We start from the raw sequence: 18,885 nt of genomic DNA on the forward strand, positions 1-18,885 counted from the left end.
GCAGCCCTGCCAGCAGAGAAAATATTCGTTAGAAAAAGAAGCCAAAGGGATGGATGGAGTCAGGGTCCAGCCAGGGTTTGGGAAGAGGCGGTACAGGGTATCGATCGCAGTGCTCATGAGGAGAGAGACGGATCAGCAGAGATGCTGCAAACACCAGCAGCCTCGGGGCCACCCCAGTTCCGGGGCTGGCTCTGGCTCGGAGATAGCCTTCTGTCATCCTGACAGGTGATCCCGGTCAGCTCAGCTAGGTCCTCCCAAACCCAGACAACGCCACTTCAACCCTCTGCTCTGCGTCAGGGCAGCGTGGGTTTGCCACACAGGAGGCACAACCCGAGAGTTGAGGACCCTCCCCCCACTCCAACCCCTGTGTCCTTCAGCACATCCTACAGACCCCCTCCCTTTGCCCTTCTGATTCACAGCGCCCACCTCCCTGCACCTACCGCATTCGATCTACGGGGAAGCGAAGTCGCTTCGTGGCCGCCAGCCCGGGAATGGGCGCCAGCCAGCTGGCGGAGGCACGGTTTAAAGGGGCATCTTGGGCAGAGAGAGGTTTGGGACTGGGGTTTGTGTGCAGCGAACTTAAGAGAGTGGGCTGGTAGCACAAAGAATGGGTTCACAACGGTTAGGAGCAGAGGTCCTGGGGCTTTGGTCTCTTTTTCCCCCACAATTGTGCATTTTGGAGGGGCTCTCTCGTCAAGCTCAGTAGGCAACCTCACCACCTCTAAGCCTACGTTTCCCAGAAGGCTATGCGGCAGGGAGAGTGAGGGGAAGGCAACCAGTGCTGCGCTTGCGCAAAGAGTGAGCTGGAAAGGTGGGAGGGAGAGGGGAGGCGTGCCCGCGGCAGGGATGGGGGGAGGGGGCCGCGCAGCGGCGGCGCCGGGGCGGGCGCGCGTCCGCGGCGGTGATGGCGGTGCGTGAACGCGCGGCGGCAGCAATGGCCGCTCTGGAGCGGCGGGTGCCGAGTCTCGATGACTTCGCGGGACAGAGCTGGAGCTCGTGGGTGGAGCGGGCCGAGCTGCCCGCAGCCGACGGTGAGTGAAGCACCCCTAGAGTCTGAAGACCCCATCACTGTCTCCCCTCCCCCCTTCCGGGCCCCCGCCAACAGAGGGGAGCTGCCGACGGGAGCCGCCGTCCGGCTCCCCGGCCCCCCAAACAAAGGACCCGCCGGGTCCTAGTGCCCGCCCGCTCCTCCACCTTCGCGCCTCCGGGTCCTAGCGCCGGCTTTTCTCCAGCAGCCCACCCTGCCCACCTCTGCCTCTGCCGTTGCCCAGTACCTGCCCCCACATCTGCTTGCTTTTATGTTTCTTCTCGCCTGCTGTCCTCCAGCTTCCGCCCCTTCTGCACCTGCCTCAAGCTTTCCCCATCCGCAACAGTCCTCTCCACGTGTTTCCCACGCACCCCACTTCTGTGCCCCCCTCCCAACCCCCCTTGTTCCTTCGCCTTCTGCCCTACACCTTTTGCTCCTTTTCGGTGTTTGCCTGTCGGCTGCAGTGCCACTAGACCCCCGCCTCCTCCGCATTAGTTCGTCGGTCCATCCATCCATCCATCCTCCCTTCCTTCCTCCTCCGTCCATCCATACATGCCTCCAACCCTCCGTCCTTTCCCGGGCCTCTTGCCCTGCCTCCCGGGCTCTCTCCCTTGACCCCACCTTCTCTAGGCCCCTGAGTGCTTTTGGTGAGCGGGCTGACAGCCCCTTCTCCTGATCTTTGTCTCCTGGGCCCCAGGGGGCATCTGGCCTCGTGGCCTTTGGGGTGACAGCAGGCATCACACCCCTGAAGAAGTTTGCAAGTGAGAAGAGGTGGAGGAGGAGACCACATGGAGCGGTCTCTGATGACACTTGTTCTCCTCTGAGACGTCCAACTCCCAGCTCAGTTCTGTCCATCACTGCATTTTAATGGACTTAAGAGTGGGAGCTGCCCCTTGTTTCTTGCATGCCTAACCCACCACCCCTCATATCTGGAGATTATATAAGACTGTCAGTATTCTTCTCATTCTAGAAAGGTGCACGTCTGTTAGTAGGTGTCAGAAGCAGACCTAAGTGGGAGCCTCAGGCCACCCCAGAACTGCCCCATGCTGGGTGGGCAAGGATGGGGCCATTGTCAGGGTCTGGGTGCATTGAGAACCGGAAATGGAATCAGACGGGTTTGGTGACTCAGAATTGATTTTTTTTCCAAGGGACAGGGAGGGGGCGTAGAGGAGGGAGGGGAGAGGAGTAAGATAGGGGGATGGGGAAAGAGCTACTTTGCACAGCTAAAACGTTTTTGTCATCAACCCAGAAACTGAGGTACAAGGGCAACCCTTGCCCAAACCCCCTCTTAAGAGGAAAAGGGCTTGCATAGCTGATCAAGGGGACTTTGAAGATGCTGAAGGGCCCTAAGACAGCAGTTTCTCTCCTCTGTGGCCATCCTATCAGTGCAGGACCTGAGAAGCTAGGTGTAACTTTGACAATGCCATGGCAACACAGGTGGAACAAAATTGGGGATGGGGACCTAGGAGATTATCTGTTTGGGATGCCACAGAAAAGCAGAAAGGACCTGTCTGAGAAATCTCAAGAAGGGACTCAGGGATCTGTAGTAAAATATGTTAAGGACTGTTTCCCGTTTAAATGGGGAAGCAGGCCCAGAAAAGAGATAATTACCCATAGTCACCCAACTAGTCAGCAGTGGAATCCTGAACTGTACCTTGGAATAAAGGATCCATAAGAAAGGTGGCTGGATCCCTCCTCATGGGGCCAGCTCATTCCAGAGGTAGCAGGTGAAGGAAGAATGGGCACTTGAGAAAGATCCACTGAAAGGTTCTCCAAGTGGTCCTGAGCACCAGGTGCTTGTCGAGTAGTGAGAGCTTCCTCCTGCTTGGCCCCAGGACCTGGTCGGACGGGAGATGGGGCTTCTGGGATGGGAGTGGTCCTTCTGAGCTGTGTTTCTCCTCCAGGGGCTGAGTTGGAGGAGAGTAACAAAAACCTGAAGAAGTTGGATGCCATGACCCTCATTAAAGAAGGTGCGAGTTGACACATGCTGGGGCTGGGGCCCAGGGCAGACAGGACCACCTTCCCTTCCTCCACCACAACCCAGGAGGTGGCTGCCTGAAGCAGCAGGTCTGGGGATTCTCACTTTGTTAGGTCTGAGTCAGCCTGTTCCCCTGGCTCCTGTGACTTATTGAGGGAGATCCTAATCATTGGTGTTTGGTGCCCACTCACCTGAAAGCCCACATTCTTAGGGACTGGTTAGATTGAACTCTGGAAGCTGGAAGCATCCAATATAAAGCTTGTCATATCAGCTGGGAGGGGAAGTATCATCTGAGTGGTGGGTGGGAGTGTTCTCTGATCTTACAGGGAAAATCTGGTGTCCTCAGCTCCAGTGATAAGGGCTTCTGTCATTGCAGACATGTCCATCTTCGGGCACTGCCCTGCCCATGACGACTTCTATTTGGTTGTATGTAACCATTGCAGCCAAGTGGTGAAGCCTCAAGCTTTCCAGAAGCACTGCGGTGAGGGGAGCCCTCGGGAGGAGATAGAGGGGACAGGGGAAGGTGGAACATGGAACTCTGAGGACAGGGCCAATTGGGAGGTCATGTGAGTAATGGAGGGAGGCTTTGGGAATAAGAAGGTGGAGGCGGGGAGCTTCACAGATTGTGGTTGGTTGGGGTTATTGTTTAAGCAACCTTTTAGCATCTGGTGGAGTAAAGTTCTAGCGTCTGGGAAGAGCTAAGAGGTTCAGGAAGCTGATTTCTAGAATTTTGAGTCTTGAAGGCTCAAATTCAAATGGGAAGGAGGCAAATTTAAAATCTAAGCTTTGGAAACCCCAGGTTCTCTATCATGAGTCTGTGAGCAGGGTTAGGAGGTTGGGGAAGGAGACAGTTGATGCCACTCACCTCGATTGCTTTCTCCACCTCCTGGTGACAGAAAGAAGACATGGGCCGCTCAGCAAGCTTTACGCCCGGGCCCCACCCCCACCTCCAGCCCCTGCCAGCTCTCAGAAATGCCATGTAGTGAACGGTCAGGGCCCAGCTTGTAGGGCCCCAGGTTCCAGCAAAACCTCCTCCAGGGAGAAGGGCCAGGGGTCCCGGAGCCGTGGCCACCAGCCTCCAGAGAAGACCCAGAAGGACAACCTCTGGTAAGGAAAGGCTGGAGGCTCCCTGAGACAAGCCCTGACCCTAGCCCAGGGAGGGGTTGGCACACATGGAGGCAGCTGTGGGGCGATGGGCACTGCTCACTGCAGGAGGCGGCCATCTCTCTCTGCAGCTCCCTTCTACTCGCTCCAGGGAATATGGGGTCCCCTTTTCCCATGTTCTGCACCCCTGCAGGAGCCCACCCAAGTTCCAGGGCTGGGAAAGGAGATGGCTCTGGGCTAGAGTCTGGGGCCCAGGCCCAGCCTCCCTACCTCCCAGCCTGCACCCTCTCTCCATGTGTAGCCTTTTCGTGCCTGTGGTGAATCTGGAAAAGATGTCCAGTCTCCCGAAGCCTGATGGACACGGAATCAGGGTGGCTCCGCCCTCTGCTTTCCTCAGCCAGCCGGCTGGCCTCACCAAGGACTCCCCTGGAAAAAACCCCATGGCATCCCCTTCTAAAGAACTTCCTGGCAGAGGGAGCATCGAGATAACCCCCAGCGAGGGCTCCAGTCACCGGGCTGAAGGCAGCCCGTCTGAAAAGGAGCCTGGTGGGGCCAGGCTGCCCCCTAAAACCCACCGGAAGATGGCTCGTGAGTAGTCGTGGTCTTAGGGTCAGGAAGGTAGAGTGGGGACTCCTTTGGACTGCTTTGTCCTTGGGCCTGATGGAGAGGGGGTCAGGAAAGGGTGGGCTTGGCCATCACAGCGTGCCAGGATACAGGAGCCCCTGGTCATCCCTTGACGTGGACACTTACTTGACCTGCTTGCTCTCTTGGAAGATTCTCTTCAGCCCAGGTCTCCTGATTAAGGCCATGGGAGCCTGTGCCCAAGAAGGTGAAGGTATTTTTCCTCACCTTGGGCTGTTGAACTTTATCTCTTTTCTCGTCTAGATCCAGGGCACCAGAAGCCTCCCATAGCTGGTTTCCCTGGCATCCCAGATGCCTGTAGCTGCTTTTGTTTCCTGGTACATGTTGCCCTGTTTGAGACTTGGGGCCCCCAAAGGAGTGCCGGGGCTGGCATGGGGACGGGATGGTTCTTACACCCAGCAGAGAGCTGCTGTTGCCCAGAGGAGTATCTCTGGAAGGCTGCAGCCCCAGACTTGAGGCCCAGAGGCTCTCCAGCCTTTGGCCTGAAGACGCCAGACCCTCCCAGAAATGGCCTTGGGGTTCATGGGAACCGCTTTCCCCACAGGGAAGGAGTGCGACCTCAACAGGCAGTGTGGGGTAATAAATCCAGAGACCAAAAAGATCTGTACCCGCCTGCTGACCTGCAAGGTAACCCCCAGTCCCTCTGCACAGACACGGGCCCTGGGCAGGGAGAGCAAGTGAGATCTCATCCAAGATCCAGCTGAAGGGATGGGGGTTAAGCCCAGACCAGGCAAGGGGAGGGGAGGCTCTCCATACTGGGCCCAAGGTGGGGACAGCGGGCAGGGGGTGGCTTCCAGATCCCCCTCTCCAGAGGAGGGTTCTGGCCCTGTCAGGAAGTGAAACAAGGACACACAGACACACCCACACTCACACGCCCAGTCTCTTCACTTGCCCAGGCCAGAGCACACCGCTGCCCCTTACCTCTGCTCAGCTCCTCCCCACCCTCCCCCCTGCTGTGTTCTAGATCCACTCCGTGCACCAGCGCAGGGAAGTCCAGGGCCGAGCCAAGGACTTTGATGTGCTGGTGGCAGAGCTGAAGGCCAACTCCCGCAAAGGGGAGTCTCCCAAGGAGAAGAGCCCAGGGCGCAAGGAGGCAGCTCTTGAGCGCCCCTCCCAGGAGCCCCCCTCCTCAGTCCAGGTTGTGGCAGCAGTGGCTGCTCCCAGCAGCACCTTCTCTGCTCGTGCCAAGCAGACCTACCCATACTGTGCACTGCCCAGGTACGTCCAGGATCCAGCGCCCATCTTACCTGGGGACACTTGGCCCCAGGCCATCAGGAACCCCTTCAGGCCCAGGGAGTGCCCTGGAAGATGCTGCTCACTCCACCCTGAGTGTGTGGGGAGGGGCCCCTGGCGGTGGTGTGGAGGTGGGTGACTCCCTGTTCCTAACCCGGCATACCGCAGTACCCCAGGCACTCTGTAGTGTTCCAACACCGAGGAAAAACCATTTTCCCAGCTGCTTCCAACAGGCCAAAAGTGGTAATTGGGGAGCCGAAAGAGTCAGGGTCCTGGGTGAGGCAGTCCTACTGTGTATTAATTCACTGGCCCCTTCGTGTGCAGAGGCTGCGCTGGAACCTGGGGAGAGCCTGCCTTGCGGAAGGAGACACACATGCATCTCTGCCTGTAACATAGGCTCAGCTCAGATAGGCTCACAGGAATATGTGATGCAAGAAGGGGGTTGACTGGGCTGACCAGAGTTGGGTGCAGTTATACTCAGATTTTCTGGAGGAGGCGAATGTGAAGCAGATTTTCCCCCTGAGGAGGCAGGGCCAGGGAAGTGAAGGGGCTGGGGAGAAAACCCCTTGGGAGCTGTGGCCCCTGATCTTTCTGGCTCTTACTCTGTGAGCTCTGTTGTTCCCTCCCTTCCTGTCCTCCTTCCTCTTTGTCTGATCGCCCAGCAGGGTGTCTGCCCTGACTTTTTGAGCTTGGCAGGTTCAGGGACACACCTACCGTGACCCACTCTCATCACATCACCCTCACATCCCCTTTGGCCCTTCCAGGTCCCGGGCCTCCTCTGAGAGTGAGTTGGATGATGAAGGCCCTTGTGGTGGTGATGGGGACCCAGGCCTGTTCCCCTTCCCCCTGCCCCGGGGTGGTGCCCAGGCCTCCAGCGAGGAGAGTGAGGAGGAGGGGACATCTGATGACCTCCACCTACCCACTGACTGCCATTATGCAACCCGGCCCCCTCGGCCGCAGGCGGTAAGGACCTGGGGCAGGGACCTGGGGGTGGGGAGCCAGTCCTCCTGGCCCACAATGTGGGGAGGAGGTCAGATCCTACATGAAGGTGCCCTCCCTGTATTTCAGGCCCCTTTAACCATGTGCCTTCCTTCTGCCTCCAGTTCTGCACCTTTGGGAGCCGGCTGGTGAGTCCAGGATGCTACGTGTTTAGCCGCCGGCTGGACCGGTTCTGCTCGGCACTGAGCTCTATGCTGGAACGGCACCTCAGCTCACACATGTGGAAGTGAGTCTCTCAGCCCCAGAACCTCCCTTCCCAGGCCCCAGGCATACACGGGCTTCAGAACCCCTAATTCGTCACACATACCTGTAGATGTGGCTTGGCTGTTTGCCAGGAAGACCCCAGGTAGGGTGAACAGGAGGTGGGGAAACTTGGCAGCCTGGAGCTGGGCTAAGGCAGGGCCTGAATGGGTCGCCTGGGAGTGAATCTTAACTCTCACCAATCACTCCCAGTACCTTTTGGGTAAGTAGGGATAGGGGATGTCCAGCCTGAGATTTAAAGTGAGGTTTTTAAAGGGTCTGTATATTAGTTCATTCCTGCCTTTCCCTGTGCCTTCTTCCTATCCCTGAGTTCCAGCGTTTCCCAGCAGAGGGCGGCACTGCCAGGGCTCTGTGGGCCATTTCTACGTGGGTGGAAAGACTTGTGTGTTGGTGGGGAGGCCCTCTTGCTTGCTTGGCATCACAGTGGGGCTCTCTTCTTGCTGCAGGAAGATCCCCCCGGCAGCTGAGCCTCCATCCCACCTTGTCAGCTCCCCGCCATCTGCTCCCCTGAGCCCATCCTCTACGGGCAGCTGCCCCCGCCTTCCAGGCCCACCCCCCAGACCTGCCTGCCCAGCCTCCACGCCCCCCACCAAGGACAGCCTTGGCCCTGGCTACCCTGCAGGCTCCCCCAACGTGGCAGCCGCCTGCAGCCAGGCGGAGTGCATGGGTGGGAGCCAGGCTATCACCTCACCACTGCCTGCCAACACACCTTCCCCGTCCTTCAGCAAGCTCCCACCTTCCAAGGCCAGCAAGTCATCCAAAGGCAAGGACGGGCTCGAGGTGGAGGCTCCTTCTCGAAAGCGAAAGTTATCCCCTGGGCCCACCACTTTCAAACGGACCTGCGTCCTGGAGCCCACTGGAAAAGGCAAACCCTCTGGCTGCCGGGGCCTCTCGGCCAAGACTAAAACAGGCCTGGGCATGGGGCTTAATGGGACGGTGGAGCCAAGAGTGAAGCGGGCAGGGCCCCTGGACTGTCGGGGTTCCCCTCATCAGCCCCCCACGCCAGTCAAGGCTTCTCAGCTGGACAACCAGGGAGCGGCTGGACACCCGGCCAAGGCCCTGCCGACCAACTGCCTCTCTGAGGAGGAGGTAGCCAAGAAGCGGAAAAACCTGGCCACTTACTGCCGGCCAGTGAAGGCCAAGCACTGCCAGGCTGGTGCCCCTGCCGACGCGGCCTGCTCTGTGCGCCGCAAGAAGCCGGGTCCAGCCCTGGCCTTTGAGGAGAAGTGTTCTACACTGAAGGTACCAGCCCAGCTCCCTGAAGAGCAGGGGCAGGGAAGGGTCAGGATGGATGAGGTTGGAGTGCACAGGCACCTGACAAAAAGAGGTGCTTAAGTAAACATCTTGCAGGGAAGGGAAGACTGGGGAAGTTGAGAGAGCGTTCCTGGGCCATCTGCTCTAGGGAGAGGTGACCCCGGCTTTTGCTTGGTGGGCCTTCCCCTATCCCCAGCCCTCTCCTTTGGGCTAAGGAGATGTTGCCTCTGCCTCTCCCCCTTCCCCTGCTTGCTTTAATCAAAGGGCCACTTTCTGAATTGGCCGTGGCCCTCACTCCAGGACTTGGAGCTACCTCTGTTCCCCGAAGGAGAGAAAGCTGGACTCCATGAGCTCTGATAAGAAAGGTTTGGGCAGTGGGGTTGAGCTTGGGTCCCTGAGCTGTGGCCTAACACGCTGCGCACAGGCTGGGTGGGCTGGTCTTGTTCCTTGGTTTTGCCTCTGGGCATCAGGGCATGAAAGGGCAGGGACATAACCCAAGGTCCCCGTATGCATGTCTGCCCATCTTATACATATACCCATTGCCAGGTTTTGAGGTGGCAGGCAAGCTCTCCAGGGTTTCTGGTAAAGCCAGCAGCCAGGTTTATTTGCCTCTTCTGATGGGAGCCCTGGAATAGCATGCTATGAGCTATCCATATGACCTTAGCCAGGAGGAACGCATTGGAGGTGGGAAGGGGAGATGCCCTCCTGGTTTAGGCACTGGCCAGATGCATACCAACACCTTTGGTGCCCATACGAGAGTAGTAAGTTTGACAGCTGCATGGGGCCTGAGTGTGTTTTTGTCACACGTGTGCATGGGTGATCTCCAGGCTGCCTCTGCTGGGCTGGCATTCATCCTCCCCCTTGACCAGCTTTACTCACAAGACCAGCAGGAGGAAATCAAGCCTTAGCTTTTCTGGCCCACATAGTTTGCTGGATAGGAGGACAGTTAGACCCCCAGCCCGACCCTGTCTCTTGCCTCTTGTCTTCCTACAGTCAAAAGCCCATTAACAAGAAAGTGCCTGCCCACTGCGATGGAGCCGCCAGCACCTCCTCCCCTCCAGATCCGGGCCCCAGGCTGCTGCCGCTTTTTATAACTTTATATTATTTTTTTTAAGAAAAAAAACTCTTTAAAATACCTCAAGACTGTCTCCCTGTTCTGTTGCTGCTAAGAAAATATAAAAACAGAAACGTAGAAAAGGAAGGAAAGAAATGTAACAAAATGAGTGTCCTTACTGTCCCCAGCTGCTCCCCAGGAGGCTGAGATGATAGGCAGTCAGACTCCAGCTCCCGTCACTTGCCTGCAAGAAAAAATCTCTTACACTCGTATATTTTTGTCCTTTTAGTCTGTGGAAATGGCTGGGGGTTGTATCACTGGGGGAGTCTTAGGATGAGGAAGCATGTGGCTCGGAGCGAGCAAGGGGACTACAGTCCCGCTGGGAAAGGAAACTTGATGGGGGAGGGGAGCCACACCTCTGGCTCTACTCTTGGATCTTGGCCTTGAAGGTCTGTGGATGTCCGCCTGTGGTCCTTTTCTGGTCTTCCAGCAATCCTGCTCCTCCGTCCTGTCTCTGAATTTCTGCCTCAGTTTCTTCAGCCCTTTCTGTCTCTTACTAGTAGCCTTATTTTCTCAACCACTGGAGCTTGAGTTGGTAATTGCACTCAGGATGTCCCTGATTTCTGTGGGACAGCCTGGTTTTGGTCTTTCTCCATGGCCTGTGGGTTTACCCTTCAGGAAGGGGTACGGCCTCTCCCAGGTAGGCCTCCTTAAGCTGAACCACACCCTTTTTTGGAGGCAGGAAGGGAAAAGGTATCCTCACTTACAGAACTTCCCTTGGTGTGGGAGGCAGCAGCTGTGTGGGAGGCCCTAGCCCCTCAGGTTCGCCTGGCTCCCCAGGGCTGAGCAGATGGTGTGGAGGCGGCAAGGGCTGGGAGTGCCCTAGTTTTTCCATTTGTCTCACTGGGGACAACAGCTACTGTGCAGACAGGGGATACGACTGTTGCACGTCCCTCCTTTGGTCCTCAAACCTGAATTCACCAGGCACAGGGCACTAGTTTTTAGCCTTCTCCTGTCCTTTCCGTCTCCTTGCTTTTAGGCAGGGAGGGATCTTATTCCCTTAACAAGACAGAAGAAGAGGTGGCAGGAGAGAGTGGGCAACCAGGGAAATCCAGTATTTCTGGAAAACTGTTCAAAACACTGGTTTCACACTCTTGGTTCAGTATACCAAATCTGTGATTCGGGTGAAATAAGTTGTCGTAAACGTAGTTTCCACAGGCTATTTGAGACATAAGCCCCGTCAGCCCGGGTAGACATAAAGATACACATGAGTTGGGCAGAAGACACACGGTGGGCCCGGAGCTGTCCAGTCGCCTTCTGCCCTCGGGGCTCTCCAGGACGGATGCGCTTTCCCCCAGCCCCCAGAGGGCGCTGTGGACGAACCGCCGCATTGCCGGCGGCGCCCCGGGGAGGAGCCTCTCCCGCAGCCGAGGCCGCCTCCGCGATCGCAAACCCGGAAGACGTGCCCTGGCAGCTGGAAGTGTGGGGCGGCTGGGCACCGCCATGCAGTCCCTGGAGGTAGGTCTGGTTCCCGCTCCACAGAGGGAGCCGAGACTGACCCGGTGGCTGCGGAGAGGCAGTGGGATCTTGGCGCACCTGGTCGCTTTGGGCTTCACCATCTTTCTGACAGTGCTGTCCCGGCCAGGAACGAGTAAGTGTGCAAGGCGGGGCGGGGAAGGGGGCGGAGCCGAGAGCTGGAGGGGCAGCGCTTGGGAGCGCTAAGAGGCGTGGAGTGGGGACCCTAGCTGTGGATGGGCGGACTAGGGAGGGGTAGTAAGGGCGCGGTGGGGCGTGGCCTTGGGGGTGGGGCCTGGAAGGGTGGGGCTTTGGGTGATGGGAGGAGAGGAGGCGACTGAAGTGAATGGAACTCACTAGTTCATCATAAGCAAAGGCCCTCGTGGATGATGCAAGTAAAGGAGGGCTGCCAAGGTCTGTTCTAGGACTGGGCTGGTAGCTGCGAGGTGCTGAATGGGGAACGCAGGCCAAAGTGGTATGTTTGCCCTCTTGGTTACTCACCCTAAGGCCCTTTGGCTGCTCCACTTTGCCCGGAGTTCCTGATTACCCATTAGGGTTGGAGACACTCCTCTGACCTTTCCCCTCCAGCCAGACTCTTTGGGCTCCAGCCAGCCACAGGGGTAGAAACAACGGTGCCCAGTCGTCAGTCTGTTCTCTTTGATTCTTAGGTCTTTTCTCCTGGCACCCTGTATTCATGGCCTTGGCGGTGAGTTTGGGCTTCTTTCTGCAGGTGATTGGTTTGGATATGCCCCTAAGGAAGCATCCAGCCTTTAGAAGGCTTAGCCTTTCTGAGGCTCAGAGAGGTGGGGGGAAATGCCCAGGGCCCCATCTTTCCCTGCTACCTGTGAGATCAGGAAACATGGAGGGCTGGGCTGTAGGTAGTCAGGTGGTTTAAGGGGGTGGGAGGACATGGAAGATACCATTTTTTTCTCCATTAGGGCCTGAAAGGAGGAAGTGGAAGGGGTGCAATCCAGTTGCTCCCCACTCCCAAAGTTCAGGAGGAAGTTTAACATTTGCTGTTCCCATTGGTCAAGAAATGAGGGTCATTGTCTGTGGTGGAGGTGGGGGCATGATGTCAGCCTGAATGATGAGACTTCCGCTCTAGCATGGATTCCCAGTTCTGCCCACAAATGCGGACCTGTGTGGCAGGCGGTCCTGGTGGGAGTTCTTTAGCCCCCACCCTCTGTCCTCCTTGTTTGGATGTAGGAAGGCACCTCTTTTTTCTTAGGCCTCCAAGCTGGGTCTGAGGCTCACTGGCCCTCTCCTGTGTTCACAGTTCTGCCTCTGCATGGCTGAGGCCATCCTACTCTTCTCGCCTGAGCACTCCCTGTTCTTCTTCTGCTCCCGAAAGGCCCGGATCCGACTCCATTGGGCGGGGCAGACCCTAGCCATCCTCTGCGCAGCCCTGGGCCTGGGCTTTATCATCTCCAGCAGGACCCGCAGTGAGCTGCCCCACCTGGTGTCCTGGCACAGCTGGGTAGGGGCTCTGACATTGCTGGCCACTAGCGTCCAGGCACTGTGTGGGCTCTGCCTCCTCTGTCCCCGGGCAGCCAGGGTCTCAAGGGTGGCTCGCCTCAAGCTCTACCATCTGACATGTGGACTGGTGATCTACCTAATGGCTACGGTAACAGTGCTCCTGGGTATGCACTCTGTGTGGTTCCAGGCCCAGATCAAAGGTGCAGCCTGGTACCTGTGTCTGGCGCTGCCCCTCTATCCAGCCCTGGTAATCATGCACCAGATCTCCAGCTTCTACTTGCCAAGGAAGAAAATGGAAATGTGAATTCCTCCAAACTGTGAATCAAGATGGGACACTTGACTTGGACTTCAGTGGTTCCTTTGGTGACCTTCAGGGATCTACTTCAGAAGTGGTAGGGTTTTTGTATTTCTTAGCTGGGCTAGGGGCTGCAGAAACCCAAACTGCTGTTGCTGACAGATGACTCAGTGGGCCCAAATGGGGAAACGTACGGGGCGCAAGTGAAAGGTGATGGGGAGCTTGATCCTGAAGCCTCCACTCTTGATGGGAGACAGAAGTGTCAGGTGGTGGTGGTGATGGTACTGGCAGTCATTTCTTGCTTGCATGCCTGGTGAAAAGTTGGATTCCTGTAACTTATGAATGACAGCTATGGCTCTTTGGGTCACTTTGAGAAAGCAGTGTAGTGGAGAGAGCCAATGGGTCTTGTTTATGGGGTGTGGTCCTTGTACACGCTATTGTGGGACCTGATGCGAGTCACATGTCTCAGGACCTCAGTTTCCTCATCTGTGTAATGAGTGATTGTTTCTAAACAATTTCTCTTAACATTCAGTGTCTGTCAAGTTGATGTCACAGAACACCCTCCCAGGTCTGAACCGTGGGTTGGCCCACTCAGCAGACTCAGAGTGTAATTCTTACATTCATTGTCTCCTTACCCCTCTGGAGGGACAGGTCTGCTCTCGTGGCCTTTCAGGAATCTGTGCCGATTTGGCCCCTGCACCAGGGGACAAGGGGTCAGGCGCTGTGGAGAGAAGGGGCCCAGGTGAGGGTCTCCAGAACATCAAGACAGTAAAGGCACTAAAGTCACTTTAAAACTTTTGGAGGAGCAAAAGGGCATTGGCTTAACTAAGCCTCGGCTGGGCTTCTTAGCCCAGCTAAGAACTTCCTTCAGCTCACTTCAGGATCTGGGCTTGAGGGCTGCGAGACATCCATTCTCAGTGGCAAAGTAGTCCTGAACATCTCATGTTTTGTCCTTCTTAGGGCTCAGGTCCTTGCCTTAGCACATAGCTTCGTGGAGCTCTTCCGAAGCTGTTAGAACAAAATAAGAGTCAAGGAAATGGGGCAGGGCTCTTCTGATCTAAGAGAAAACAAAGTGTCTCTGGTTCCCCTTCTCCCCTTGTCAGCTAAGCTTTCCTCAAGTGTCATCTCTTGCCAGCTCTTTGGCCCAGGACGGGGCTGAATTTGGTGCCAGCTGGCAAATGAGGGCTGGGCTCTCTTCCCTGCAGAGACCCCTCCTTGTTCCAAACTGAAAGTATCAGTAGTTCCCCAGACTGCCCTCGGTGATAAGGGCTGGCTGCTAGATTGGTTGACTGTCGTCTGGCTCAGTCGGGGAGCTGGGACCTCCGTAGACCATGGCAAATACTGAAAACGGCTGAGCCAGGAAATTGGTGTTAAGGCTGGTAGAGAGAGCTCAGTGGGAACTCTGGGAGGCCTGGGGTGTAGGGCCTGGAGCTCTAGGTCCCTGGAGCAGGGGTAGATGTTCCTAGATAGCAATATTTTGGATATTTCAGGTCTTTAGAAGATTCAAGACCTCCTTTCTGGGTGGCTCAGAAGCAGGGAGGTTGGTATGATTCAACAGTACAGGAGTGAGAACTGCAGGGGCAGAGGGGTTCTCTGAGCGGACCTCGCTAGGATCCTCCTGGGTCAGGTGTCATCTCCTAGGAGCTCTCCAGACCCTGAGCATCTCAAGGGGGACCCCTGCTATGCAGAGGGTGATTGTTCCTGTCTTTTTCATTGCCCTCTCTCCCCTCTCCAACTCCTCAGTGTGTTCTGAACTTGGGAGAGATGGTTGCTGGGGCTGCATGGAGGAGATTCTCACTGAGGGTCGCTTTGATCAGGGAGCCCATCACCCCTTGCCCACCACAGTCAGTGCTGGGAGTCTTACTCTGTCTATAGCAGGGTAGGAAGGCTGGGTGGGGTTCACCAGCTTGCTCTGGGAGCCAAGCAGGCAACACCATAAAGCCCGAGCCTGCCTGAGGTGTTGCCTCCTCCCAGGTGGTGCGGGGGCTGGTGAGCGGGCAGGCTGGCTGACAGCCGGCAGTTTGCGTGGGCAGTGCCAGCTGATGTCTATTCCCAGCCCTGGGAGGAAGGGGGAAGTCATTTATATTCCGCAGGAGGAAGGGGTCCCAGCTGTCACTTCTCTGACCGGTAGGCCTCGGGGGTGGGGGGGCAGAGGCACAGGGCAGAGAGGGGGGCACAGGTGGTCTCCTGCTTAGCCAGTCTGATTGCAGTATAGGGAGGAGGTCGCCAGGAGGAGCCCTTCTTTCCAGCTGGCCAGATTGTAGGGGGACTTCCCTCCGCTCCCCTCCTTTCTCCTTCCATCACCACCTGCCCTCACATCCTGGGGCAGCAGCTGGGCAACCATTAGACCTCAGTGCCAGAGCACTCTTCCTCCAGCTGGGATCTCGGGGGCTGACGGCTGCATATGCCTCTTGCTTGTGTGTTTCCTCCTCCCTACACCCTCTATCCCCCCACCTCCCTGTATCTCCCCATCTGGGGTGTTATCTGGGCTCCTCAGGAGTGAGGCAGAGGCCTTGTGGGAGAAGCAAATGGCTGCCCTTTTGCCCTTGTCCCCTAACTAGGGAAAGCTGCTAGTAGCCAGCCTGTTTTGCCTTTAAAAAAAAAAAAGCCAGGGTGTTCAAGTTTTTTTAAATTCTGTGTCATTTGCACAAATTTGCATATCAAGCTCACTAAGTCCTGATTCCGAATATGATTACATTCAAACTCAGCCTTGAGGACATTAGAAATATAGATGCTTTTTGTATCTAAATCCAAATGGTAATAGGATCACCATTCTGGGTTCACATACCACCCCAAAGCCCCCATCTTTCCCATAGCCACCGCTTTCCCACCCCAACACTTCCCCCCGCCCTGCCCCTGGCTGGGGGGTGGTGTTGAATGGCAGGAGCTCTGTCTGGGGAAGTCTCCCAGCCTCACCTTCTTGGCTTTTCAGCTGCACCGAAGGTAGGCTGCTATCTCTTGCCAGCCTGTGCCTCCTCTGTCCGCACCCTCTCACAGCGCAGACTACCTCTCCCCACTCCGACACCGGCCTGTCCCTTCCTTCTCATCGTCCCCACCCTTCCACCCCTGGGCATGGCTGCCGTGGGTCTTGTTTTTAAAACCTCACCGTGGGAGATCCAGGCATTCTTCCTGAGCCAGCTGGCTGCTATGCCAAGGCGTTCAGAGTTAACAGTAATCATTAGCTGAACAGTGCTGGGGCTTTTCAGCTCCAGATCTCTAAGCACTTGCAGGCTGAGTCAGCCAGCCCTCACCTTCCCCCTCTTCTTGGGCTGCAGAGGGAGGAGGGGTCAGGAGTCTCACCTCCCAGCCAAGCCTCATCCTTCCTCTGGGAGCGGGCCCTGAGCATCCTCTGAGTAAACTAATAAGGCCTTTTCACCTGACAAAGGTCAAGATGTAGGGAACGTAGTACATGCTCCACTGACACTGATAGTGGTGGCTGTTGACCTTGAACCTCTAGTACTCCTGCCCTTCCTTCTGTTGACCTGTCTTGGCCTCCAGGGGACACCCCTGACTCCCTCAGCATTTCTGGTGGCCCTCTGCAGGCTTAGGGAGCAGGGAGGCGTCTGGTTCAGTGCTCCCGCTGCCCCTGCGTCTGGTTGGCATAAAGAGCCTACATATCATGAAGTGAAAAGTGAATCGACCTGGGAGCTAGGAAACCTGCAGTCTGGGTTTACCCAGCTCCTAACACTGGTGTGGCCACAGGCAAATCACTTACTGCTTGACCTATCTCACAGGGATGTTGTGAGCGCTAGATGACAGAATGCTATGTTAACAGGCATTGGGAAGTTCAAAGCATTAAACATGTAAACAGGTGGTATTACGTGCTTGTCCTTATCTCTCTTTCACTCAACCTGGCTCTGGGTTTTATGCTTCTTTTAGGGAGGCAATAAACAGTTATGGATAATGATGCTTAGAGGACCCAAGTCTCTGAGAGGTTGTGTTGCTGGCCATCACTGGAGAACACAGACATTTCCTCCTAGATGCAAGGTCAGGAATGCCACCAAGGCTATGACTCTAGTGAAGCTTGCCCTGAGTGCTGCCAGCTAGTGCTTTCAAGTCACAGGGCTGATTGCAAATCTGGGAGTCAGTTATCCCCCAGGTCCAGCCTGAAGTTCCTGGAGCTGGTCTTAGTCTGGAGCTCCTGGTCACAAGTCTATCTAAATTTCTCCTACCTAATTCTGCTCTTCTGAGGGAAAGGCGGAGCACACAATCCAGGAAGGGAGGAGCAACAGCAATGGACACAACACTGCCACACCAACCCTCTGGTTTCCCCCATAGCCACAGGCTGCCTCAGGCCCTCACCCCGGCACAGCATGGAGGTAGGGAGCTGTGAGACACAACCCCTGGCTTGTTCACGGGTTTGTTTCTCCTTCCTTGTTTCAGCCTCTTGGAGTAGGATCACAGCCCCTTCCTCCTCAAAGGACTTTATTGGAATTAAAACACACACGCACATGCACACACACATACACACGCCATGAAAGCAGTTATGTTCAAATTAGAAGAAGGATACTTTCCATTCCATTGGTCTGAGAACAGCCAGCAGTCTGCCTGGAGTGGACACAGAGAGGCAGGCACCCCAGGAGTGCAGAGGCTTCAGTATTTGTTTTTTAATCTTGGTGGGTTTTATTTTATTTTATTTTTCTCTGTCCTGGGATCCAGGAATGAAACACTAGTCAGGCATTGCAGTCATGGCCTCAGCAAAGCATAGGCACAGAGAAGACACAGCTGAAAGGCAGGAGGATAGTGGCCCAGAACTGCTCTGGATGGTGGTTTGATGTAGACAGTCTCCAGCACTGGGCTAAGCTTAAAGCAGACAGATTTCCTCCATTCCCTCCAGTAAGACCGCCTTCTCCCTACCCACCCACCCACCCAGAAGGCTTGACTAAGTTACCGATGTGCAGGGAATAAGTTCCAGTTTTTAATCTACCTGCTATTAGAATTTCTCAGATTTTTTGAACCTCTGTTAAAAGCAGATTAAGCAGCTACTTCAGGCTAGTCTCTGGTACCAGAGGATTCAACTTTGTCTCATTGAGTATACATGAGAGGCCCCCAGCACCCCTCTCTTTAAAGCAGATTCCCACTTATCTCACAGTGCTTTCTAAGGATGCCCAAGACTGGGCTCGGCCTTTCTGCTTAGGTCCACGCCTAAAGCAAACTACGGCCAAGTGAAGAAGCAGTGGGAGGTGCAGGAAAAGCAGCACAAAGTTCTATCCAGCTCCAGTGCTCCCCAACCTGTGTGCATGTTTGTATGGGCGTGCACATGCATACACCACCCCCCGCTCCGACTTTGGGGTCAGTGACTCTCACCTTATGTGTGTCAGTGCTGTAGGGCACCTAGAAGTTCCTGCAGGGCCTCATGTCCTAAAGGTTGGTTCTCTCCATGCCCTCTGTGATTGTGGGACGGTAACAAAGCCTATGTCTGACTGGAAGGCCTCAGGGCAGGAAAACACTTCATGTTTTCCACACAACAGTATATAAGCCTGATGAAAGGGCTTGACGTGGCAGCTGCTTTAGCTCTCCTCTCTGAAGCCTGGGGAGAGGAATCATCCAGCATAGGCTCACTGTAGCCAGACCAGAAGAGCTAACCATACTACTGCATGGGCCTGAGACTTTTCTGCAGTGTGGGTGGGAAAAGTGACGCTTCCCCAGCGGTTGCCCGGGAGATAAGATAAGGGGTACAAGAGCTACATCTGCAGAAAGGGAAGGAGTTTGAGAGATCAGATGGAAGAGAGACTAGGCTGGGCAATCCACTGAACTCCCATTTTCTGTTCTAAAAGGTAACCATCCTACTAACCTCATCCATTCTCCTGCAGTGCCACCTAAGAGGAGCTGGGGAAGAGCTGCAAAACATGGCAGACAAAACTGCACATCTTGGCCAGGACCTATGGAACTCCCTGGGGGGCTGGGGAAGGGGGGAGAAGGGGAGGGTTGAAGAGATGCAGCCACGGATTCCTTGGGATGATGGAGAAAGGAGTATCAAAACGTTTCAGGCACAGAGACAGGGCTTGGCACAGGCCAAAATACAGGGGAGAACTCTCAGTAGTCTT

General features: G+C 55.8%; 2 protein-coding genes across 6 annotated transcripts; both read left to right on the forward strand.

Moving 5' to 3' along the window:
- The first annotated feature begins 861 nt into the window (after positions 1-861).
- ATXN7L2 (ataxin 7 like 2) lies at positions 862-9,704 on the forward strand. 3 transcript variants are annotated; one of them, XM_027096305.1, is made up of 11 exons: positions 862-1,031; positions 2,932-2,997; positions 3,382-3,486; positions 3,902-4,112; positions 4,411-4,697; positions 5,296-5,378; positions 5,716-5,969; positions 6,749-6,947; positions 7,088-7,209; positions 7,691-8,486; positions 9,492-9,704. In XM_027096305.1, the coding sequence occupies exons 1-11, from the start codon at positions 905-907 to the stop codon at positions 9,504-9,506; spliced, it is 2,265 nt and encodes a 754-aa protein (XP_026952106.1). In that variant the 5' UTR covers positions 862-904; the 3' UTR covers positions 9,507-9,704. The 3 variants fall into 3 exon arrangements, with proteins under 3 accessions (XP_026952106.1, XP_026952105.1, XP_026952107.1); XM_027096304.1 differs by lacking the exon at positions 9,492-9,704 and having other exon boundaries at positions 890-1,031; positions 7,691-8,605; XM_027096306.1 differs by lacking the exons at positions 3,382-3,486; positions 9,492-9,704 and having other exon boundaries at positions 890-1,031; positions 7,691-8,605.
- Positions 9,705-11,021: 1,317 nt separating this feature from the next.
- Positions 11,022-16,655, forward strand: CYB561D1 (cytochrome b561 family member D1). Of its 3 annotated transcripts, none has more exons than XM_027096310.1 (3): positions 11,028-11,203; positions 11,736-11,773; positions 12,344-16,655. In XM_027096310.1, the coding sequence occupies exons 1-3, from the start codon at positions 11,056-11,058 to the stop codon at positions 12,845-12,847; spliced, it is 690 nt and encodes a 229-aa protein (XP_026952111.1). In that variant the 5' UTR covers positions 11,028-11,055; the 3' UTR covers positions 12,848-16,655. The 3 variants fall into 3 exon arrangements, with proteins under 3 accessions (XP_026952112.1, XP_026952111.1, XP_026952109.1); XM_027096308.1 differs by having other exon boundaries at positions 11,032-11,203; positions 11,736-11,797; XM_027096311.1 differs by lacking the exon at positions 11,736-11,773 and having other exon boundaries at positions 11,022-11,203.
- The last annotated feature ends 2,230 nt before the right edge of the window (positions 16,656-18,885 follow it).

This window comes from Aethalodelphis obliquidens, unplaced genomic scaffold, assembly GCF_003676395.1.
Source record: "Aethalodelphis obliquidens isolate GAN/ISIS:26980383/991018 unplaced genomic scaffold, ASM367639v1 scaffold100, whole genome shotgun sequence".
Classification (NCBI taxonomy): Eukaryota; Metazoa; Chordata; class Mammalia; order Artiodactyla; family Delphinidae; genus Aethalodelphis; species Aethalodelphis obliquidens.